Here is a 25750-nt window from a genome sequence, read left to right as displayed (position 1 = left end):
GGTGAGCACCTTGAACCCCCAGGTGCTTCACAGAAGTTTATAACATGGAGCCGTGAAAATAAAAAAATCTAACTTTTTCCACAAAAATTATGTTTTAGCCCGAATTTTTTTATTTTTACAACGGTAAGAGGATAAAATGGAACCTAAAAACTGTTGTGCACTTTCTCCTGAGTTTGCCGATACACCAAATGTGGGGAAAAATACAGTGTTTGGGCGCACGGCAGAGTTCAGAAGGGAAGGAGCACTGTGTGACTTTTTGAACGCAAAACTGGCTGGAATCAAGAGCGGACGCCATGTCGTGTTTAGAGAGCCCCTGATGTGTCTAAATAGTTGAAAACCCCCACAAGTGACCCCATTTTGGAAACTAGACCCCTCAAGGATTTTATCAAGTGGTATAGTGAACATTTTGAACCCAGAGGTATGACACAGAATTTGATAACATTAGGTCATCATATTGAATAAGTTGTCATTAGTCTTGAGCGCAAGTGCTCGCTACTTGAGTTTGCATCAGGTACTCGGGTATGCAACAAGTATCGCGTGTGTTCAAGTGACATGCTCGAGTCCCTGCCCCGCACGTTTCACGGTTATTAGACACCCAAAAAAAACATGCGGGGATCGCTCGTGCATGGCAGACAATCTCCGCAAGGTTTTTTTGGCTGCAGAGCATATGGGGCGGAGACTCGAGCATGTCACTCGAGCACCCACGATACTCAGTGCATACCCGAGTACCCGATTCAAACTCAAGTAGCGAGCACTTGCGCTCAACACTAGCCGCCATATCGTCATCATTTTTTTTTCTTTACTTTTGAAAAAATCCCAACCCTAACCCTAACACAACCCTAAACCTAGAACAACCCTAACCCTAGCACAACCCTATCTCTAACTCTAGCACAACCTTAACCCTAGCCCTAACCCGAGAGTTTATTTTTTACGCCGTTCCTCGTGCGGTATAAGTGATTAGACGACTTTATTCTTCGGGTCGGTGCGATTACAGCGATACCAGATTCATATCGGGTGTTTATGATTGACAGCTGTCACACACTAAAAGAAGCTTTTTTTTGCAAAGACTAGTTTTTGCATTGCCATATTTTGAGAGCTATAATTTTTCCAGATTTTGGCTGACGGAGTCATGTGACAGCTTGGTTTTTGCGGGACGAGTTGACGTTTTCATTGGTACCATTTTCAGGCACGTGACAGTTTTTGATCGCTTTCTATTCCGATTCCGATTTATAAACAAAAACCAACAATTCAGGAATTGTTTTTCTGTTTTTTTTTTATTCTGTTCCGCGTGTGGTAAAATTGATAAGGTAGCTTTATTCTTCGGGTCAGTACATTTACAGCGGTACCACATTTATAAGTTTTTTATGTTTTGGCGCTTTTACACAATAAAAGCTATTTTATAGAAAAAATAAATTTTATTTGTATCTCTTTATTCTGAGACCTATAACTTTTTTATTTTTCGGGTGATGGAGCTGTATGTCGGCTTGTTTTTTGCGGGACAAGATGACATTTTCAGCGGTACCCTTTTTATTTACATTCGTCTTTTTGATCGCGTTTTATTCTATCTTTTGTTTGGCGGTATGAAGATAAAGCATAGTTTTTTGCTTCATTTTTTTTTTTTTTACCATGTTCACTAATGGGGTTAACTAGTGGGACAGTGTTATAGGTCAGGTCGTTCCAGACACGGCAATACCAAATATGTGTACTTTTATTGTTTTGTTTTTTTCAGAATAATATTTATTTATGGGTACAATATATATTTTTTGGGGGGGATTATTTAAAAAAAAAAAAATTAGTTTTTTTTTCCACTTTCTGACACTTATTTAACTTTTACACTTTGTCGTACTATGGGACTTTCATTTTTTTAACCCAGATCGCTTGCATAGCATAGAAATGATGACGCAGCATCTCTATGCTATGCAGGCTGCAACCCTGCGCACTCACGTTAGTTAGACAGTGCACTGAGCACGATCTACCTAACTTCCTGCTGTCTTGTGACCCAGATGTCATCATGACGACATCGGGTCACCATGACAACTTCCGGGAGCCCTCACAGACAACGCGGGACGCCGGAGAGGAGGAAAATACCGGTGCTTACCTCCCCTTGTTCCCGGAACTCTGCGTTCTACACAGAAATTGCGGGACAATGGTAACATTACCATTCCTGTGGTCACCTACCCAGTGTGCTCTGCTGAGATTCAGAATAGACATCGCCATGCAGATCCTGATGTGTCGTTGCATTTACTACAACCGTTGTGATACCAGGTCTTGCTGTAGAGAAAAAAAAACTATGTATTTATTTATTTTACTCACTTATATAGCGCCATCAATTCTATAACACTTTCCAGACATTATAGGCACTGTCCGGCCCATATTTGGGCTTTTGTGTGAAATTATGTCCAATTTACCTTTTTTTTCTCTGTTTTTTTTTGTTGTTCCAATACACACAAATGAAATAAACATGTGTATAACAAAACATGTGTAATTGCAATAATATTCTGGGAAAAAATACTTCATTTTCTGGAACAATTTCAAGGGTGCCGACACTTTCAGGCCATGACTGTATATACAGGTGAATCTCACTTAATTAGAATATCATCAAAAAGCTAATTTCTTTCAGTTCTTCAATACAAAAAGTGAAACTCCTATATTATATAGAGTCATTACAAACAGAGTGATCTATTTCAAGTGTTTATTTCTGTTAATGTTGATAATTATGGCTTACAGCCAATGAAAACACAAAAGTCATTATCTCAGTAAATTAGAATACTTTATAACAACAGCTTGAAAAATGTTTTTAAAATCCGAAACATTGGCCTACTGCAATGTATGTTCAGTAAATGCCCTCAATACTTGGTCGGGGCTCCTTTTGCATCAATTACTGCATCAATGCGGCGTGGCATGGAGGTGATCAGCCTGTGGCACTGCTGAGGTGTTATGGAAGCCCAGGTTGCTTTGATAGCAGCCTTCAGCTCGTCGGCATTGTTGGGTCTGGTGTCTCTCATCTTCCTCTTGACAATACCCCATAGAGAAGGTCAGGCGAGTTTGCTGGCCAATCAAGCACAGTGATACTGTTGTGTGTAAACCAGGTATTGGTACTTTTGGCAGTGTGGACAGGTGCCAAGTCCTGCCGGAGAATGACATTTCCATCTCCAAAAAGCTTGTCGGCAGAGGGAAGCATGAAGTGGTCTAAAATTTCCTGGTAGACGGCTGCGCTGACTTTGGTATTGATAAAACACAGTGGACCTACACCAGCAGATGACATGGCTGCCCAAACCATCACTGATTGTGGAAACTTCACACTAGACCTCAAGCAGCTTGGATTGTGGCCTCTCCACTCTTCCTCCAGACTCTGGGACCTTGATTTACAAATGAAAATTGGAACTCTGGGACCTTGTGGAGTGTGTCAGTGACTGCCTTCTGGACATCTGTCAAGTCAGCAGTCTTCCCCATGGTTGTGGAGCCTACTGAAACAGACTAAGGGACCTTGTTAAATGCTTAGGAAGCCTTTGCAGATGTTTTTTGTTAATTATTCTAATTTACTGAGATAATGACTTTTGTGTTTTCAACGGTTGTAAGCCATAATCATCAACATAAGCAGACATAAACACTTGAAATAGATCACTCTGTTTGTAATGACTCTATATAGTATATGAGTTTCACTTTTTGTATTGAAGAACTGAAATAAATTAACTTTTCGATGATATTCTAATTTAGTGAGATGCACCTGTATATATGTATATGTACATATAAAAATACACATTCAGTTATATTTTCATCTACAGCAAACTGTTAATTGTATGGAGCCATGAAAAGGCTAAAAAACTGCAACCAGAACTCACTATTCAGCGGCTCTACGTAAACTTCATCTTGATCCCCGTTGTCTTCAGCCTCGATCCTTATTAAAATATCGGGATGATCTAAAGAATTAAAAATCAAAACCCTCTAATATATTAATGTGTTATTTATATATTTTTGCTGTAATATAAATTATGACAAACAGACCCATAATTATGTCCAACTATGCAACCATTTTGTGTCAGAAATGTTTTGTAAGCTACATGGACAAAAGTATTGTAACACCTACACATTACACCTATAGGATCATCCTATTCTAAATCCATAGGCATTAATATGGAGTCGGTTCCCCCTTTACAGCTACAACAGCTTCGGCCTGGGAAGACCACTCCCTTGGATGCAAAGCCCCCACAGTGAATGGTCTCAGGATGGTTTACTGTCAGCAGACACAGGACTCATGGCAGCACTCACCTTTTTTTAACTGGTCAGGATCATTCCTCTAGATGTCCCAGTCTGACGGGGGCTTCATCAGAGAAAATAACTTTGCTGATAGTACAGGGAATGGACTGCAGAGGACTGGGGGAAAGGTATTCTCTCTGATGAAGCCCCCTTCAAACTGTTTCAGGAAGAATGATTGTCCGGAGAAGAAAAGGTGAGCGCTGCCATGAGTCCGGTGTGTGTTGACAGTAAAGCCTCCTGAGACCACTCGTGTGTGGGGGCTTTTCATCCATGTAGTGGGCCCACTCACAATTTTGCCTAAGAACAAAAAAAAAACTGTGTCCAATTGCACAGGACACTGATAGCTGGAACATAAATATATGTATGTACAGATTAATCAAGACAAGACCCCAGAAATGTTATGTTATTTCCAAAATATGGAGTTAGCCCCTATCCAATGGATAGGCTATAAAAAAATTAGTTGCTGGGGGTCCGACTGCTGAGACCCCTAGTGATTCTGAGAACATGGCTCTGGAGCAGCCTGGTTCCCGGGTTCCAGAGCCCCGTTCTGGGCACTGCTGGGGGTCCCAGTAGATGGACTCCTAGTGATCAGTAAGCTATACCCTGACATTGCTGGGGGTCCCAGTGGATGGGCCCCTAGTGATCAGTAAGCTATACCCTGACATTGCTGGCGGTCCTAGTGGATGGGCCCCTAGTGATCAGTAAGCTATACCCTGACATTGCTGGTGGTCCCAGTGGATGAGCCCCCAGTGATCAGTAAGCTATACCCTGAAATTGCTGGGTGTCCCAGTGGATGGGCCACTAGTTATCAGTAAGCTATCCCCCCCACACTGCTGGGGGTCCCAGTGGATGGGCCCCTAGTGATCAGTAATCTACACCCTGACGTTGCTGGGGGTCCTAGTGGATGGGCCTCTAGTGATCAGTAAGCTATACCCTGACATTGTTGGGGGTCCTAGTGGATGGGCCGCTAGTGATCAGTAAGCTATACCCTGACATTGCTGGGGGTCCCAGTGGATGGGCCCCTAGTGATCAGTAAGCTATACATTGCTGGGGGTCTAAGGATATAGAATAAATTCATAGTTTGGGAATACCTCTTTAATATAATGTTATCTTACCCCCAACGGGGATCTCTTTCCTTTCTCCAGAACTGCAGTCAATGCGTATACACGACTCATCCTGCTTCTTAATGTTAAATAAAACCTCTGGATTAGTGATGGCATATCCTATGGAGATAACACGCACATATATCACAGCCTGCAGCCGTCAAGTCATGCTGGGGGTTATAGTTTCCCTACATCTGAGGAGTAAAAACTGGGGAGTACATGGAGGTGATTTTACGCTATTGTGAACAAGGGGAATTGTTAATTTTAAGTCATTTCATCTTAATTACAGATGGAGCCGCATTACGGGCAAGCTGTAAAGACCGGAGGGTCCCTTTAAAATATGATAGGCTATTACACTACATACCCTAAAGAGAGCCTGTCCGGCTGACAGATTTGCTCAGATATGTATGGCTGATATAAGTGGCTGAAAACGATATTTTATATGTAAAAGCTAAAAAAAATTAGCAATTCTACAAGATTGCAAAAAGTAATAAAAACTCCTTCATATAGAGCAGAGGTAATACCCCCATATAGTGCTCAGACACTGTCCATACTGGCGCAGCAGTGGCTCGCAGTCAGTGCCTGCTGTGACTTGTCCTATTTGGGTGGTGATGGCCCCTAAATGTTGGAGGTCCGGGGGGGCATTACCTCTATGGGTCCCTGCGTAAGAGCCTCACCTAATGTAACCAAGGCTTCATGTATCTCCCGCATGACGTTTTTGTAGAGGTCTCTCTGCCAGTGCTCCAGACGTAGCCACTGCTCCTCCGTAAACGAGGCCGCAACATCACAGAATATAATAGGGACCTGGGAACAAAAGAAAGTTATACAATCGATTGGCTGCAGTGGTGACAGTCTTTCTGAGCCAGAGCACAGAATGTCAAGGCTGCAGCCAATCATTTCGTTCAGCCATCAAGTGACACCCCCGACAGAAGCTGAAGTGTGGAGACTGGCAGCGAACACACATGGTGGTGAATCGCGGAGGTCCGGCAGCTGAGTATCTGCTCATGAGCCTGTTTCTAATATAATATTACTTGTCTCCAAGGGATGTGTGTGTAACACGGGTACTTTAGATGCAGTGACACAGAAACATACAGCCAATACAGGTTTAATAAACAGGGGAGGTTTATGATAACAGGGTCAATCTCCACGCAGGGAGTAACAGGGGAAAATATGGGGAAAAACAAGGGAAGTAGCAGGTAAAAGTCTATAACTGACTGCTACATCTAGTTAAACTGTGAACTGAGTTGAACCGGTTGTAATCCACAGTTTTTACACTTAGCTGACTCTTATCCTCCACAAGGCAGTTGCCAGCTGATGCCAGTGTTGCTTTCTTCAGGCTTCCCCATCCAAACAATGCTCCGTCTTCTGGCGGTAGCGGGCGGTCTCCGGTTTTACCCGCTGAGCCCCTAGTTCATAACACGGCACCTCACGTGCTCGGCTCCACAGACCCTGCGTCTCTTCTCCCTCTAGTAGGCTTGACTCCTCCGGTCCACTGCACTTGGATCTTGCTCCAAGTACTGGAGCCAGGAGCCTGGACCCTCTCACACTGCTCTCCTGAGCGGGACTCTCCTGCCGCTTTCCCGCGCAATAGTCCTCGTCTCCCCCTCTCTCTAGCCACGCCACCAGTTTCCCGGTCACCTGACCTCCCAGCTCTCACTCTGGACATGCCCCCAGCTTCCCAGTCACCTGACTCCTGTGCTCGCATTCTGTCTTCCCCCTGCAACCAGAGGTACGGCCCCGGCAGTTCCGGATCCCTTGTTCTGAAAGTACTTACATCCCGGTCTTCCCCCTTACTCCCCCACTCTCCTTTAACTCGCCATTCCACGGGCGAGAGTTCCTTCACCAAACGTTCACATTCTTGGACTTCCTGGATGATACGGTGCCATATGAATTGATCTTGTTCGTAACGGTGAGGAGGCACTCCTGCTGTTGTCCATTCTGACCGGCGTAACTCGGTTTGACGGATGGGGGGTGCAGGGTCACTCGGATTCCCAATCTCCGCTTGCCCGGTGGCTTCAACCGTTGTTGTTCCCTCGCCGCCTGCACTGGGGACTGCAGGTAATCGAGTGCTGGGGCTCGGAGGTAGAATCAACAATTCTTCTTCGTCCACATCGTGGCTTGGGGCAACTGTGACAGGACTCTCTCTAGAAGCAGGTGATTCTTCTCCATCCTCGTCACATTTAGACAGACAGGGTCGCAGCATACTACGATGAACCACTCTGGTAGGGGCTCCTTCAGCCCCCTCGGGTTGAACTTCATACACAGGTCCTTCAGAGCCAATCCTGCGCTTCACTCGGTGCGGGGTCCGTTCCCACCGCCTACTCAATTTGCCCCGGGGCCGCCTGTCCCGAACCAACACCCACACCCCGGGCCTCAGAGCTGTCCCTCGAAGAGGCAATGTCTCATGATGTTTTAGCTCTTGAAACTTTTGTTGTACCAACCGTCGGAGGGTCTGCAGTCGATGCCGACATTCCCGGACCCAGGAAGACATCCCCGTCCGTGGGTAGTCCTCCTCGGGGTCCAGCTCTAACTCGGTAATCTCTCGCCCCTTTCGCCCGAACAGCAAGGTATAAGGAGTGAACCCCGTCGTACTATTCACTCGGCTGTTGTAGACCCACACCAGCTCGGCCACAAACTCAGGCCATAGTACCTTCCAATCTTCCTCCAACGTGCGGAGCATTTGGATCAGTGTCCGATTAAAGCATTCACAGGTCCCATTTACTTGAGGGTGGTAAGAAGTAGTCCATGACTTCTCAATCTTGTACAACCGGTGCAGCTCTTCCATCACCCGGCCTTGGAAGCAGGCGCCTTGATCGGAATGGATCCTCTTTGGGCAGCCGTACACCCGAATGAAGTCTCGGCAGATGGCCTGCACAGCTGACTCGACGGTCTGGTCTCTGGTCAGGGTCACTACTGCAAACTTTGTGAAGTGGTCTGTCTTTACCAGGCAATGTTCATACCTGAGATGCGCTGGTCCAACAGTCAAATAGTCGATCATCAGCACCTCCAAGGGGGCAGAAGTCACAATGGTTTGTATGGTGACCCGTTGCTCCAGGGGCTTAACCAGCTCACAGCTCCGACATCTTCGACAAGTGTCTTCTATTGTTGCTCGCAGTCGGGGATGATACACCAGCCTCTGCAACCACTGAAACGTCTTCTCTGGTCCGAAGTGAGCCCCTCGTTCATGAGCCTCCTTAGCCACTACTCCGACCAACTTCTCTGGGATCACCACTTGCCAGGTGGTCCCGAACTCTCGCAGTAGCAGCACCTGTTGGTACAGCAGCCCGTCTCGCAAACACAGTCTCTCCCATTGTCCCAGCATTTTCAGTGCTCCCGGGGACAGGGTACTCCTCTCTTCTCGATTGGGGACTTGCCGAAAAGCCACCCATTGAAGTAATTGAGAAACTTCTCTGTCAGTCTGTTGAAGTCGGATCCAGTCATCTCTTGGCCGCCCTAGTACTTGTTCTTCCGACGTCTCTCCGATCTGTCCCTGCGCCGCGGCCAGCGGTCCCACGAAACTTCGGAAGCTAGGGGTCTCATCCGCCTCCAAATCTTCATCGCGGTCATGATCAGGCCGTTCATATGTCACTCTGGAGAGGGTGTCGGAGTGAGTATTCTCTGCCTTAGGCTGGTAGGCGATCTTATACCGGTACCTGGCCATGCGGGTCATCCACCGCTGCTCCAGGGCCCCCAATTTCGCATTCTCCAGGTGGGCCAGCGGGTTGTTATCTGTTCTCACCAGTACTTCGGACCCGGACAAATACTCTGCAAACTTCTCGGTCATTGCCCAAACCAGAGCCAGCAACTCTAATTTGAAAGAGAAATAATTATCTGGGTTCCTCTCGGAGTCGTGAAGGGAGCGGCTGGCGTACGCAATCACGCGCTCTTTCCCCTCCTGTACTTGGGATAACACGGCTCCCAGACCATGTAGGCTCCCATCAGTGTGGAGTATGAATGGTTGGGAGAAATCCGCATAGGCAAGTATTGGGGCCTCGGTCAGGGCCATTTTTAGGGCACGGAAGGCGTCTTCCTGGCTGCTTCCCCACCGAATCGCCTGATTATTGGAGCCCGCCGGCACTCCCTTAAGTAGCTCCAGCAATGGGTTGGCTATGCGAGGTGAAGTTCTTCACGAATCTTCGGTAGTACCCAGCAAGTCCCAGGAAGGCCCGAACGTCCTTCACTGTCTTTGGGGTAGGCCACGCCTGTACGGCGGCCACCTTTTCCTGGGTGGGCCTGACTCCTTCACCGGACACAGTAGGAACGAGATATACGATCTGTTTGCGGAACAGGTGGCACTTCTGGGGCTTCACCTTTAGGCCATGACTCTGTAGGCGACTCAGTACTTGCTCCAGTCGCTGGAGGTGCTCCTTGAAGGTGGCGGCATAGACAATTATGTCATCAAGGTAAATCAGTGTCGCCTCGAAGTTCAAATCGCCCAGGCACCTCTCTCTCAGACGCTGGAACGTCCCGGGGGCGTTAATCAGGCCGATGGAACAGTCCCATGGGTAATATGAACGCCGTCTTCGCACGGTCATGTTCGGCCACGGGCACCTGCCAGTACCCACTGGCCAGATCCAAGGAAGAGAAGTATCTTGCCTTCTCTAAGGCCGACAGGGACTCTTCGATTCGGGGTAGTGGGTAAGAGTCCTGTACTGTACAGGCATTCAGTCGTCTATAGTCCACACAGAATGGCAGGATCCCATCTTTCTTCCGGACCAGGACAATCGGGGCTGCCCACGGACTCTGACTCTCCCGTATCACACCATTCTGTAACATATGGGCTAGCATCTCCTTAACCTCTTTATACATCTGGGGAGGTATCTGCCGGTATCTCTCCCGCACTGATTCCCCCGTCCATACTTGATACTTAACTGATCCCCCGCCGATATCTAATTGATACACTTGCACATCCCTAATTGATCCCCGTCCATACACCTATATATAAATAATTGTGTTTTGTACTTGTATATATATACTGACTGTATCCCCATATTTAGAATGACGTCCATTTTGGCCGGAGCCGTGCAGTGTACATCTTGCGCAATGTATGCATTCCGTGAGCAACCGCTCGAGGATCCATACTGCTGCGAGAGATGTGAGCATATCGTGCACTTGGAAGCCCAAATTCTGGATCTAAGTGCTCAGATAGCGGTACTGAGGAGCATCGACAACATGGAACGGAGTTTGCTGCTCACCGAGCAGACACTCAATGGGTCAATACTAGGGGTGGAGCATAGAGGGGAAGTGCAGGCTGAACAGGCAGGGAGCTGGATAACAGTTAGGAGGGATAGAGGGAAGAAGTATAGGAAGGCTGGTTCAGAACCGGCATTATTGGAGCACGACAGATCCTCTGACCGCCGGGGGAATGTATGCTCCAGTAATGAGGGGGAGGGAGGAAGCGTAGGGCAGGCAAGACAGGTTCTGGTAGTGGGTGACTCTATTAATAGGGGGACAGACAGGGCAATCTGTCACAAAAACCGGGATCGCCGAACGGTGTGCTGCCTCCCTGGCGCTCGAGTCCGGCACATTGCGGATCGGGTTGACAGGTTACTGGGTGGGGCTGGCGAAGACCCAGCGGTCATGGTCCACATCGGCACCAATGACAAAGTGAGTGGTAGATGGAGGGTCCTTAAAAATGATTTCAGGGACCTAGGTAGGAAGCTTAGGGCAAGGACCTCCAAGGTAGTTTTCTCAGAAATACTACCAATCCCGCGAGCCACACAGGAGCGCCAACGGGAAGTTAGGGAGGTGAATAAGTGGCTAAAGAGTTGGTGCAAGGCAGAAGGGTTTGGGTTCATGGAGAACTGGGCCGACTTCGCGGTCGGCTACAGGCTCTACCGTAGGGACGGGCTGCACCTCAATGGGGAGGGTGCAGCGGTGCTGGGGAAGAAGATGGCTAATAGGTTGGAGGAGTTTTTAAACTAGAGACGGGGGGGGAACCAAGGAAATAGGTGGGATGTGAGGCAAGCAAGGGGGAAGGGGAGAAGTGAATATAATGAGGGTGGAGAGGGGGGTGGGGATAGTACAGTTAGATCGTTAGAGAAGAATAGGATGCTAAATAACCCCAAAGTTTTATCTTGCATGCTGACCAACGCAAGAAGCCTGACCAATAAGGCGGATGAGCTGCAGGCGCTTATATCGGAGGAGAGGTATGACATCGTAGGTATAACAGAGACTTGGCTAGACGATAGCTACGACTGGGCGGTAAATTTATTAGATTATAGTTTATTTAGAAGGGACCGGAAACAGGGGAAAGGCGGAGGAGTCTGCTTATATGTAAAGTCATGTCTAAAACCCAGACTAAGGGAAGATATAGGAGAGGGAGAAGAGGGGGTCGAGTCCATGTGGGTAGAGATAGAGGGAACTAAAAATAATAATAAAATATTACTGGGGGTCTGCTATAAGCCACCAAATATAACAGAGGAGAATGAGAATCTGCTATTAGGACAAATAGACAAAGTAGCAAAACATAATGAAGTGATTGTAATGGGGGATTTCAACTACCCGGATATTGACTGGGAAACAGAAACCTGTAGATCTCAGAAAGGAAAAAGGTTCTTGACAAATATTAAGGATAATTATCTCTCCCAACTAGTGCAGGAACCAACGAGAGGGAAGGCCGTGTTGGACTTAATATTGACTAATAGGCCTGATAGAATAACTGAGGTACAGATAGGGGGGCACCTAGGTAATAGCGACCATAATATTATCGACTTCAAAATGCCCTTCAGTAGGGTTATCAATAAGGGAACAACAAAAACATTAAACTTTAGGAGGGCGAAGTTTGATCAGCTGAAAGAAAGCCTTCAACTTATTGACTGGGACAAAGTTCTTAATCAAAGGAATACGAATAGTAAATGGGAAACCTTCAAAAGAATTCTGAATACTCAGTACGAGAGGTATATACCGTATGGGAATAAAAGGGCCAGAAATAAGAGGAAACCAATATGGTTGAACAAGAACGTAAAAGGGGCGTTAAATAGCAAAAAAGAGGCATTCAAGAGATTAAAACAGGAAAACAGTAAGGAGGCACTAATGTGTTACAAGGAAAAAACGAGAACCTGTAAAAAACAAATAAAAATAGCGAAGGAGGAAACAGAGAAACGTATTGCTAGGGAAAGTAGATCAAATCCCAAACTGTTCTTTACGTATATAAATAGTAAAAGGATTAAATCGGATAATATTGGACCGATAAAAAGTGAGGAAGGCAAAATCATAGAGAAAGATGAGGATAAAGCTAATCTATTAAATAATTTTTTTTCGACAACTTTCACAAAGGAAATCGAACTAACAGGAGAAATGAGAAGTGACAAACTTAATCCTCCACTAAGTATGACAAATCTAACCCAAGCTGGGGTACAGAAACGCCTCAGTAACATTAAAATAAACAAATCACCAGGACCTGATGGCATACACCCACGGGTACTAAGGGAACTAAGTAATGTGATAGACAGACCGTTATATCTTATATTTAAGGACTCTGTTGAGACTGGGTCTGTACCACTTGATTGGCGACAGGCGAATGTAGTGCCAATATTCAAAAAGGGAGCGAAAAGTGACGCCGGAAACTATCGGCCGGTGAGTCTGACGTCCGTTGTGGGCAAAATTTTTGAAAGCTTAATTAAAGAGGCAATTACGGAGCATCTTGATGCTAATAATCTTTTAATCCCGAACCAACATGGATTCATGAAGAATCGCTCCTGCCAAACAAACCTGATTGACTTCTACGAGGAGGTTAGCTCTCGAGTAGATCAGTGGGAACCAGTGGATGTCGTGTATCTCGACTTCTCAAAAGCGTTCGATAGCGTGCCACATAATAGGTTGGTATACAAAATGAGAATGATGGGGCTAGGGGAAAATGTCTGCAAGTGGGTAACTAACTGGCTAAAGGATAGAAGGCAGAGGGTGGTTATAAATGGAATATACTCAGATTGGGTAAGCGTCACTAGTGGGGTACCACAGGGGTCTGTACTAGGCCCAATGTTATTTAATATCTTTATTAACGACATAGTCAACGGGATAAATAGTAAAATAGCAATATTTGCAGATGACACAAAGTTATGTAAAACAATTAATACAAAAGAGGACAGTGCAGACCTACAGAGGGATTTGGATAAGCTGGGTAGGTGGAGCATTAAATGGCAAATGAGGTTTAACGAGGAGAAATGTAAGGTCATACATATGGGAAGGAAAAATGGAAGTCACCAGTACTCACTGAATGGGAAATCATTGGGGAATTCAGAGATGGAGAAGGACTTGGGCATCTTGATTGATAGCAAACTAAATTGGAGTGCCCAAAGTCAGGCCGCTGCTGTAAGGGCAAACAGGGTAATGGGATGTATCAGAAGAGGTATAGCTGCAAAGGATGAGAACATTGTTCTTCCACTGTACAAAGCACTGGTCAGACCACACTTGGAATACTGTGCTCAGTTATGGGCCCTAATATATAGAAAGGATATAAATGAGCTTGAAAAGGTACAAAGGAGGGCAACAAAATTAATAAAGGGAATGGAGGGACTGCAATACCCAGAGAGGTTGGCAAAACTAGGACTATTCAGCCTGGAAAAGAGAAGGTTGAGGGGGGACATAATAAATGTGTACAAATATGTTAGGGGACAGTATAGAGATCTTACCCGGGATTTGTTCAAAAGGAGGGATATTACGGTAACAAGAGGGCACTCACTAAGACTGGAAGAGAAAAGGTTTCAGCACCAGCATAGGAAGGGGTTCTTTACGGTAAGAGCAGTGAGAATATGGAATTCACTGAGTGAGGAGACGGTAATGTCGGATTCACTACACCAGTTCAAGCGGGGACTGGATGCATTTCTAGATACCAGGCAGATTTCAGCATATACTTAAAAATAAAATAAAATAGTAGGTTGATACAGGGATTTATTCTGACTGCTGGTTTCAGAGTCGGGAGGGAATTTTTCCTCAGGTGAAGATTGGCTAAATCATTTGGGGTTTTTGCCCTCCTCTGGATCAACTTTAGCAATTACAGAACTAACAGGTCGAACTTGATGGACGCAAGTCTTTATTCGGCTTTACAAACTATGTTACTATGTTACTGGGGCAGCGCTCCCCGTGGGAATCTCGTGGGTAATGGCTTCGGTGCAACCAAAATCATCCTCATGGCGAGCAAAGACTTCCTGGTACCGCTTCTGTACCTTCTCAACCTGCTGCACCTGTTGAGGTGTAAGTCCCGTTAATTCCGCCCGCATTCGTTCTAGGATTCTTCGTCCCCCCTTCGCACTAGTCCGGTGGGATTCCGGCGGCACTGTGACCGCCAGAGTCCAGGGGTCTCCTCGTACAGTGGACAGCTGTACCACATCAGGTCGCACCAACTTCTCTGGCATTCCCAGAATCTGGGCTATTTCCGCCCTGGGAGGGAGTGTGAGATCATCTTCGCCCAGATTAACACACCGCACTATAACATTGCCACCCTGAACGGTTGCCAGTGTCCGAGCCACCAAAAGTCCGGGGGTACTTTGTCCATCGATGTTGGTTCTATCTGTACTACGACCCCCTCAAGAGGTGTGCAGGCCCGTGCGGATAACGTGAGTACAGTTTTTCCGAGCGGTAAGGTGAGCGCCGTAGCTGCTGGCACTATTATTTTCCCCAGGATCTTCCCTTCACTCGACGTCTCCTGAGCCTGGGCAGCTCGGATTAGTTGTTGAAAGACCCTCCTTTGGGGGGTTCGCGGGTCCCACTGGTCCCTTCGGCTCACTAATCAGGATTTGCCCGATCTCTTTCAGCACATTCATTCCGAGGGTCACCGGGGGTCCACTTCCGGTTCCCCCTGCGACCAGGACAACTCCTTTTTTTCCCACATCTTTTCCACACACTCGGATCTTCATCCACACCACCCCTGCGACCGGGATGGGTAATTGATTAGCTGCCGTGAGTCTAATTACTGGTCCCCATTCAGGCCGCGCTATCTCTGGAAATCGCTGTTGAAAGTAGGCTTATTTCGGCCCAGACAGTCGCGGCCGCCTCAGCTAGCACAGCCCCTGGCGTAATGTCCTGCGCCTCCACACTTCCAGCCGGTCGTGTTTCTGTCTGTGTAGGGCTGCCTCACTCCTCTACGGAACTCTACTGCAGGGGGGAGCCTGAATTCAATTCTTTCCAGAACTGGGGCAATCGATCTGGGTATCTCTGGTGTCGGGGCAGGGGTCTTCTTGAGACTGGACCATTCCGGTTCAGCTGCAGGCGGGGTGGGTACCTCGTTACTCCGGACCATCCCTGCCAGGGCCGTCACCCCCATCTCCTGCTCTCTCACACGTGCCTCCGCCCCCACTTCTAGAAAAGTCATACGTGGGTTAGCGCGCAGGCGCTCCCGCAAGGCCTACTTCAGCTGCACATCCCTGAGGCCTGCCACAAACTGGTCCCTTAAGATCACGTCAGGGGGGCCCATTCCCAAATTCCCCATGTCGTCTTTTCTAGTGATATAGGCATGCACCCTCAGTAAGGCATTAACATACTGCGTCACAGTCTTCCTCTCCTGCTGCACTTGGTGAAACAGCCGTATCCTCAGCTCTCCTACATTGGTGGGATCCCCATGCATCTCCTCCAGTATCTGCACCACTTTTTCTACAGTATCCTGGTCATTGGGAGGGCGGTACATCACGGATTGTCGGGCCTCGCCGTCCAGGGCCAGTAAGGCTATTTCGGCTTGCATAGCTGGGGTCATCGGATGCATACGAAACATACTCCTAACTCTCTCAATCCAGTCCCACAGCATCATATTGTCCCTGGTGAACTTTGGGAGATTGCTGAGCATGGCCCCCAGCGGCAAGCTAGATTTAGGGGCTCCCAGGATGGACTGCTCTGCAGTGTCTGTGTCTAACGACTGCATCCAGCCGACTACGCCAAATGTAACACGGGTACTTTAGATGCATTGACACAGAAACATAGAGCAGCCAATACAGGGTTAATAAACAGGGGAGGTTTATGATAACGGGGTCAATCTCCACACAGGGAGTAACAGGGGAAAATATGGGGAAAAACAAGGGAAGTAGCAGGTAAAAGTCTATAACTGACATTTCACAGTTTAACTTGATGTAGCAGAGTCGAACCGGTTGTAATCGACAGTTTTTACACTTAGCTGACTCTTATCCTCCACAAGGCAGTTGCCAGCTGATGCCGGTGTTGCTTTCTTCAGGCTTCCCCGCCCAAACAATGCTCCGTCTTCTAGTGGCAGCGGGCGGTCTCCGGTTTTACCCACTGAGCCCCTAGTCCATAACACGGCACCTCACGTGCTCAGCTCCACAGACCCTGCATCTCTTCTCCCTCTAGTCGGCTTGACTCCTCCGGTCCACTGCACTCGGATCTTGCTCCAAGTACTGGAGCCAGGAGCCTGGACCCTCTCACACTGCTCTCCTGAGCGGGACTCTCCTGCCACTTTCCCGTGCAAAAGTCCTCATCTCCCCCTCTCTCTAGCCACGCCACCAGTTTCCCGGTCACCTGACCTCCCAGCTCTCACTCTGGACACGCCCCCAGCTTCCCAGTCACCTGACTCCTGTGCTCGCAGTCTGTCTTCCCCCTGCAACTAGAGGTACGGCCCCGGCAGTTCCGGATCCCTTGTTCTGAAAGTACTTACACCCCGGTCTTCCCCCTTATATGTGCGTCTACCTGCACCATCAGCTTATAAGGACATGCTTTATTGTCTAGAAATGGTAACACATTTCCAGGAAGAACAACAGAGGAACTGCACAATGTCCAGGTATAAGAAAAGAATTGTTATTTAATGAGGAATACAAGGATTTACTAAGACATACAAGTCAGGGAAGCGGATAGGTCCTTGATAAATACTCTGTGAATCAAGAGTGGTTTTCTCACCTGATGGGACATTGTGTGGCCTCGGGATCAGTCCGTGTGACGTTCTAGTGTATCTCTGCTATCAGCACCAACCACATTCACTAGATCCAATGAAAAACACAAATGTCAAGCGCCAAAATCAAGTTTATTACACAGAGACACTTTCTACAGCTCAACTGCACGTGTCATATACAGTATGAAGACACACTACATGGAGAAAAGCACTGGACGCACATCCTCAGCAAGGAATTCCAGTTTCTCATTCTGTCCCATTGCCCCCGGTGAATAAGATCTTTCCCCTCTGCCCCCAGTGTATAACATCTAGCCCCTCGCCCTCTGGTGTATAACATCTGGCCTCTCTGCCCCCAGAGTATAACATATGGCCCCTCTCTCCTCCCTCCAGGTATAATATATGGCCCCTCGCCCTCTGGTGTATAACATCTGGCTCCTCTGTCCCCAGTGTATAACATCTGGCCCCTGGCTCCCCCCCCCCCGGGGTATAACATCTGTACCCTCTGCCCTGTGGGGTATAACATCTGTACCCTCTGCCCTGTGGGGTATAACATCTGGCCCCTCTGCCCCCAGTGTACAACATCTGGCCCCTCTGCCCCCAGTGTATAACATCTGGCCCCTTGCTCTCCCCCCCCCGGGGTATAACATCTGTACCCTCTGCCCTGTGGGGTATAACATCTGGCCCCTCTGCCCCCAGTGTATAACATCCAGCCCCCCTGGTGTATAACATCTGGCACCTGCCCCCCCCCCCCCGGGTATAACATCTGGCCCCTCAGTTCCCAGTGTATAACATTTACCCTCCCCACCCCCAGTTTATGACATCCGGTCCCTCGCCCCCCATTTCCCCTGTGTGTAACATCCACCTTCCCTATCCCCGGTGTATAACCTCCGGCCCCCCGCCGTGCTGTCTGCCATTACAAACATGTGACAGATCGGCCGGTGGTGCAGAGCTCACTGAGCCCAACGCGGTCCTGTATTAAGAGCCACCGATGTAACAAGTCCATTCATGACATTTCTTCCCTCCTAAATCCCTGTGAGTGATATTATTGAGAAGTGGGAGGAATCGCAGCAACTCAGTCAAAAAGTGGAGACCCCGTAACGTTACAGAGCGGGGGGCCGAGTGCTGAGGAGCAGAGGACAGAAAATTCACCACCGCTCCCCTCTTTGATCAGGCAAATTAAAATTTTTGCACTTTCATTTTTTTCCTCCCCTTCTTCTAAGAGCCATAACTTTTTTAATTTTCCATCCATATAGCATTTTTTTTCCGTAGGATGAGCTGTAATGATGAATGGCACCATTCACTTTACCATAAAATGTGCTGAAAAACAGGAAGCATTTTCCAAAATAGGTGGAATAGTAAAAAAAAAAAAACACAATTCCGCCATTGTTTTTTTTTTCCCTGCAGTTTTACGGCATTCAATGTGCAGTAAAAATAGTCTGACAGTTCTTGTAAATACAAGCAATTTTACATGTCAAGTGTTATAGTGGCCGTCAGTTCTATTGGCCATCATCCCCACGCACGACGCAATCACGGGGTACTGATGAGTTGTCGTGTCTGCCATGTTCAAACTCTTAAAGGGAATTTTTCACCATATTTTTGCTACGCCATCTAAGAGCAGCATGATGTAGGGGCTTAGACCCTGATTCCAGCGATATGGCACTTACTGGGCTGCTTGCTGTCATTTTGATACAATCTCTGTTTTCTCTGATGCAGATCTAGCAGTGGTTAGAATGCTGAGCCCGGAATAGCCCCGCCCACACCACTGATTGGCAGCTTCTTGTGTACACTGTGCATAGGCAGAAAGCTACCAATCAGTGGTGTGGGCGCGGTTGGACCAGAAGGCAGTGACACCTAGTCCTCTAGTGAAAATCTCCGGCTGATAAAACACTGGTTTTATCAAAACTACAACAAGCAGCCCAGTAGGTGACACATCGTTGGAAAAAGGGTCTTGGTCCCTACGTCATGCTGCTCTCAGATTACAGATAAAAACCTATATAAGGCCAAACAAATATATATGTGAGGACACTTCCAAAATTCAAGAGAAGCCAAAAGGAAGCTAAACAAGCCCATACAAAAAAAAACATAAAAAGCTTCATTGATACATGATAAAAGCAATGGAATGAAAGAGAGAATAGAACAACAGCGATCCCCTCAGCCCAACACCTGTTATTTTTAAAAACATTATATATATACGTGTATATAATAATATATATATAATACTTATTTATTAATACATGTTTTAATCATCCCTACTTTTTCCCAAAAGTAGCAAATTGTAAAAAATAAAAAAAAGTGTTCTTGTAGTGTGTATTATTGCCCAAACTAATACAATAAGAACTGTTTATCTCATATGATAAATGAAGGAAAAAATAAATAAATGCACAGTTTTGTTGGTGTTGTTTCATAGTTACATAAGGCATCATTAATCCGTCTGTGCACCCTGCCGCACATGTATGGATGGCGCAGGCTCGGGAGCTGAGCCCGCACCATTCGTGGCTATAGCACACAGCCTACACTGATTTTTTTTTTTTGCCTTTTTCCAGTACGATATGAATGAAATGTAAAGTGAACAGCGTCATTCGAAACTACAACTCGTACTCAGGTGGCAAAAAAAGCCATATATTTCTATGCGAATTACAAAAAATGTATAAAAAAAGTTATGGCTCTGGGAAGAAGAGGGAGGAAAAATAATGGACGCACAGAAATGGATGAGAAGGGGTTAAGGGAGTCAGTATAGGTGGTCGTCCTATAGGACAGTCTGCCAGGGTTTTTTCCAAATTATTTTTTTTCAATCAATAGGCTTATTGCTGTGGGATTTAACGGGGGGCTCACCCCAAATCTACAGGGCTGTGTTCACACCATGCATTGGACATACTGGTGACTGATTCAGGGGAATGCAGATATACTATCATCTGTCACAAAGGGGCACACAGCAGGACGTGACCACTCCACCCCACAGACACAATGCACTGCTGGGCACATAATGCGGGGTGATATAACGTTAGATATGACGGGGCTTCCTTACTGTGATAGTCTGCAGTCCGAAGATGTCCTGGTCTCCAACAAAATGGCGCCGAGAGTCTTGCGTAAGAGACAGGAAGGTAAATGACGTTTTCGCTCTAGTGTTTGGAACAAAGCCTGAGGCGCAATGATGAGGGACGGGCTGTGTGCGGATGCAGAGCGCACGGAAGCGAGCGAAGCCGGCGCCATCTTTCCGTAGCCTAATACAGGAAAATGGCGGCAGCGCCCCCTAGAGGTCATTGTCTGCTTTACTGAAAAATGATGCATCAAAGAACGCCATTTGTATGGGATATATGCCAAAAACTGCAGCATCTTCACAGCCCCTTTATGATAATAAAGATGCAGCTTAGGCTTTATGTACTATATGAGGAAACTGCATACATAGCAATTCCATAATAATAATAATAATAATAATAAAAGTATAAGAATCACTCTTATGTGAGGTAATAGCAATTTCATTGTATGGCTGAGTGTCAGCTGACATTTTTATTTTCACTCCAGCACTTGTAAATTCTAGAATAATTCATGTATTATACAATATATGTACTTTTTACCTTTTGTGTCTCCCCCACTTCCTCATAGACTGTAAGCTCGCGAGCAGGGCCCTCACTCCTTTTGATATGAAATATGCTTATTCTGTATTGTCTGTACAAGTCCCCCCTAAAATTTGTAAAGTGCTGCGGAATATGTTGGCGCTATAAAAATAAACTATTATTATTATTATGTAATGTGCCAGGTGCACGACACGGAGGCAAGCGGAGCCGAGTGCCCCTTTAGGTCGGGTTCAGACTCCCGTGGGCCGGACACTTCTGCAGATTGCGGACGTGATTATCTCCGTGTATTCACGGACGCCTGAGACTGCAGGGCGCAGACCCAAATCCGGGACTGTCCGCTGTATCCAGGACGGTTGGGACTTGAGATGAGGGGATGGATTCTGGTCCAGCGTCCAGGTCAGTGCCACCTGGCGACTGGAAAGGAGGCCGCAAATCTGTTATCTTTCGGGGTCCCTGGCGCGCCTTTTGATCACCCAGGGCAGCGCAACGTCATCTGTGCGTCCTGCTTATCTCTAGTTGGGACCTGAGGATTATTTTTTGTTACTCCATTCACAGTCAGAGCCGCCAGAACTTTCTCATCTTTATATAACTTCACTGTACGACATCTGGCTTTTTTCTGTCTGTAAGGCTATGTGCGCACGTTCAGGATTTGAATGCAGAAAATTCCTTTCTGCATCTCTTGGCAGGAAAAACGCTGCAGAAAAAACACGTATTTTGCCCCGATTTTGATGCGTTTTTGTACATCAATGAATGCTTTTTGGAGCTAATAAAGATATTTATAAAAAGAAACGTGGGACATCGCTTTAACCCTTGGATTACCGACGGACCTGGGGTGAGTATATTGGTTAATTGAAATGTTTAAAGAATGCTTATGTTGTATTTCAAATAAAGTGTTTACTCTATATGTGTGTGTGTGTTTATTTAACTCTTTACTTTATTTAGGTTTAGTAATGAAATTTAACTCTTTACTTAGGTTTAGTAATGAAAGGGTCTGATTGACACCTTTTCATCACTAAACAAAAGGGCTAGGAGTTAGCTAATCCAATAAACCCATTCTTATTAGCATTTCCATTCATGTAATTTGTGGGGCAGCTGAGAGCTGCTATTTTTTGCCTAGAAAGGTGCCATTAGGCAAACATTCTCCCTGGCTATTAATAACAGCTCACAGCTGTTTCGGTAGCCGCTACGTCCCCATGATCAGCAACCAGCAGCACTTTGGACGCAGAGTATTTTAGCTGCATCCAAAACACTGTGTTCTAATGCCGCACTTTTGTTGTCAATACATGCAGATCCACCGCATATAATGACTAGTGTTGAGCATTCCGATACTGAAATATCGGGTATCGGCCGATATTCGCGGTATCGGAATTCCGATACTTAATTCCGATACTTTTACAATATCGAATACCGGAATCGGAAGTTCCCATAATGCCTGCGCTCTGCAGTGTCTCTGAAGGATGACAAGCTGGATGGCAGCGCTCAGCTGCGATCCAGCCTGTCATCAGAATGCCATCCCAGCGTGAGAGAATTCTCCTGATTGTTTAAAAGCCGGCGGGCGGTAAAAAGCCGCCGGCTTTTAAACAATCACACAGCCCCATACTGCTTCCCCGCAGCCTCTCACCCCGATCCTCCGCTCCCCCCATCCTGATCGTAAGTTAGGACCGGGCGGGGAGCGCAGCACCAAGGAGCGGGGAGCGAAGGACCCGGGCGGGGAAGCCGGCAGTGAAAAGACTTCACCGCCGGCTTTCCCGTTCTGTGCTGCGCTTTCCCGCCGGTTATTTCAAATGAACAGCTGAGGTATCAGGTGATGCCGATCAGCTGTTCATTTGAAGTAGCCGCGGTGCCCTCGGAGGGTTCATGTGAGTTCATGCTTGACTGCATTGCATGAACTCACATGAACTTTCCCACGGTCGCACAGGTCAGCCTCACCTCCCAGACCCGTCATGATTAGTGTGTGTGGGTGTCTGTGCGATGTGTGCGGGTGTGCGCGGTGTCTGTGCGATGTCTGCGGGTGTGTGCGGTGTCTGTGCGATGTCTGCCGGTGTCTGCATGCAGGCAAACATAGGCCGATGTGACACTACTACTCCCATCGGCCTATGTCTGTCCCCCGTCCACTCGTGCCAGCAGGATCAGCTCGATGGGAGCAGTAGTTCCCATCAGCCTGATCCTGCTATTTAAACTGCCCCATGGTCCCCAATAAATTTTAAATACATGTCATTGGTGGCCAGTGGTTACCTACAATAAATTAGTTTATACATTACCTGTCCCCGCCGATCGCCACCTAAAATAAAGTAAAAAATAAAAAACTACACCTATACTCACCTAGACACCTAATTCCCCGAAGCCATCGATCTCCTGTAATAAAATGTAAAATAATAAACCACAACCTTATCCTTACCCCTCCGTAGTAGTCCACGAGTGTCCCACGAAGATCTCCAGTTTAGAGCAGCCACATAGAATGTGACCGCTCTAAACCGCTGCCGCCACTAGAATGACGGGGCCGTAAAGCAGCCCCGTCATTGCATAAGTGGGTTCGCCGGAGTTCAGGCAGCGCTGCTCCGGTTAGCTGCTTTACGGCCCCGCTGTACCGTGAGAAATTCCCACGGTACAGCAGTGCCGTAAAGGAGATCTCCGGAGCTGCGCTGACTGAATGCACTCCGGTGACCTCAGTCAGGGCTCACGCTGCCGGGAGCGGACGTGTTCCCGGCAGTGTGAGCTTACAGCAGCCATGCACAGCTGTCTCCATCTCCAGATGTGACAGCTGTGTGTAGCGCTGGCGTCCCTGCCCTCTGCTAGGCAGGGACGCTGCTCCCCTCACCGCTCTGCTCCGTGCCCGGCGTCCTCTCCCCGCTCTGCTGTCAGCGCGCGCTCCTGCCCGGCGTCCTCCTCCTGCTCTGCTCTCGGCGCGCGCTCCTTCCCGGCCCCTGTGCTTAGGGCGCGCGCGCGCGCGCTCCCCTCCTCTTTAAGGGGCCGCGCGCGCCGCCCTAAAGAGTCCCCGGCCAATGGCCGGAGGACTTCATCATATAAAAGGCACCTCCTCCAAAATGGAGGTGCCCGAGCAATGTTGTTTGCACCTGTGTCTCACCTGTGCTTCAGCCCTCAGGTCCCGTTGCCAGTTACCTGCCAGTTACCTGCCAGTTACCTGCCTGATTCCTGCCTGAATACTTGTTACCTGTCTGCCAGTCTGAGGTCCGACGGTCTGCCTTACTACTCCTGTCAGTCTGTCTAAGGACCAGCCTGCCCGCTCACCTGGGAGCGCATATCAGTTACCTGCCTGCTTGCCTGAGGTCCGACGGTCTGCCTTACTACTCCAGTCAGTCTGTCTATGGACCAGCTTGCCCGCTCACCTGGGAGCGCTTCTCCGTTACCTGCCTGCTTGCCAGCCCGGAGGCTCCGTTGTCACGTGCTGTGACCACCAGCTATCTCAGAGACTCTTGCCCGCTCACCTGGGAGCGCATCTCCGTTACCTGCCTGCTTGCCAGCCCGGAGGTCCCGTTGTCACGTGCGGTGACCACCAGCTATTCCAGAGACTCTTGCCCGCTCACCTGGGAGCGCTTCTCCGTTACCTGCCTGCCTGCCAGCCCGGAGGCTCCGCCGTCACGTGCCGTGACCACCTGCTATTCCAGAGACTCTCGCCTGCTCACCTGGGAGCACCCATCTACCATCTGCCTGCTAGCCTACCCGGAGGCTCTGCCATCACAGGTCGTACCTACCCCTTACCCAGAGACTGCCCTGATCACTTGCCGTATCTCCCTGTCCGTTCACCCAGAGACTGCCCTGATCACTTGCCGTATCTCCCTGTCCGTTCATCCAGAGACTGCCACCCGCTCCCTTACAAGGGCCGCCCCCTTGTATAGTAGCTCAGAGGTTCCGCCTCCCGGACCCGTTACAGTTTGCTCGGGCCATGGAACCCGGTGGCACCCAAGCTCCCTCGCTCTCGGACCTCTGTCTTGAACTGTCCCATCAGAGGTCCCAACAGGAGACCATCCTGGGTCACCTGCGGAATGTTAATACTCGCCTGAACACTCTGTCTGATCCACCAACAACCTCCGCCAGTACCATGGTATCCTTTTCCGGACCCCGGCTCTCTGCACCTCCTCGCTTCGGAGGCGACTCCGTCATGGCTCGGGGCTTCATAAATCAGTGCACCCTGCATTTTGAACTATTATCCCACCAGTTTAACTCCGACCGAGCCAAAATTGCCTTTATCATGTCCCATCTCACCGGGGAGGCCCTGGCCTGGCTAAATCCTCTATGGGAGAGAGGAGATCCCCTGGTGTCCGACTTGCCTGCCTTTCTCATGGCTTTCCGGAAAGCCTTCGACGAACCCGGACGGAGGACCTCATCCGCATCTTCTCTGCTTCGCCTCCGTCAGGGAAGCCTCACCGTGGGCCAATATGCCATACGGTTCCGTACCCTTGCCTCGGAGCTGGCCTGGGATAACGAAGCCCTGGTATCCGTCTTCTGGGAGGGTCTGTCCGGCCGTATTAAAGATGAACTTGCTGGTCGGGACATTCCTACCACTCTCGATGATCTAATAACCCTTGCCACCCGGATTGACCTACGGTTCCAGGAGCGTGCCAAAGAGGTCACCCGTGAGAGAAGGATTCCACGTCTAGCTCCTACTTTCCAGGAACCCGTCATTCCTTCCGTTTCTCCACAGGTACACTCTCCTGAGCCTATGCAGGTCGACCAGACCAAGATGGTCAAATCCCGTCAGGATTTCCGCCGTGCCGAGGGGAGCTGCTTCTACTGTGGCAGTAAGGAGCATCTGATCCGTGCCTGCCCGGAGAGGTCGGGAGAACGCCTGTATCTAGGTTCACTCAGAGGGGTCGATCTAGACAAAAATAAATCCTCTCCATCCCTGCTGTTGTCAGTCTCAATCATCTGCGGGGAGAATCGTTATTCCGAACTAGCCCAACTTGACTCTGGAGCAGCCGGAAATCTTATTTCACAGTCCCTGGTGGAGAAATTCCGCATCCCCA

At 48.1% G+C, this 25750-nt stretch overlaps 1 protein-coding gene across 1 annotated transcript in view; it reads right to left on the bottom strand.

Moving 5' to 3' along the window:
- Positions 1 to 20317, bottom strand: part of LOC141171785 (uncharacterized) — a 68013-nt gene extending 47696 nt beyond the window's left edge. The window contains exons 1-6 of the mRNA XM_073655426.1: positions 20216 to 20317; positions 17199 to 17278; positions 6038 to 6164; positions 5373 to 5480; positions 3843 to 3920; positions 2179 to 2271 (exon numbers count right to left, since the gene is read on the bottom strand). Coding sequence (XP_073511527.1) covers positions 2179 to 2271; positions 3843 to 3920; positions 5373 to 5480; positions 6038 to 6164; positions 17199 to 17210 — 418 coding nt within the window. The 5' untranslated portion in view covers positions 17211 to 17278; positions 20216 to 20317. The remainder of the gene's footprint in view (positions 1 to 2178; positions 2272 to 3842; positions 3921 to 5372; positions 5481 to 6037; positions 6165 to 17198; positions 17279 to 20215) is intronic.
- Between the last annotated feature and the right edge of the window lie 5433 nt (positions 20318 to 25750).

Source organism: Phyllobates terribilis, unplaced genomic scaffold, assembly GCF_046119375.1.
Source record: "Phyllobates terribilis strain yellow unplaced genomic scaffold, ASM4611937v1 Scaffold_12__6_contigs__length_324123572, whole genome shotgun sequence".
Taxonomy (NCBI): Eukaryota; Metazoa; Chordata; class Amphibia; order Anura; family Dendrobatidae; genus Phyllobates; species Phyllobates terribilis.
This window is presented reverse-complemented; position numbering and strand designations above follow the sequence as displayed.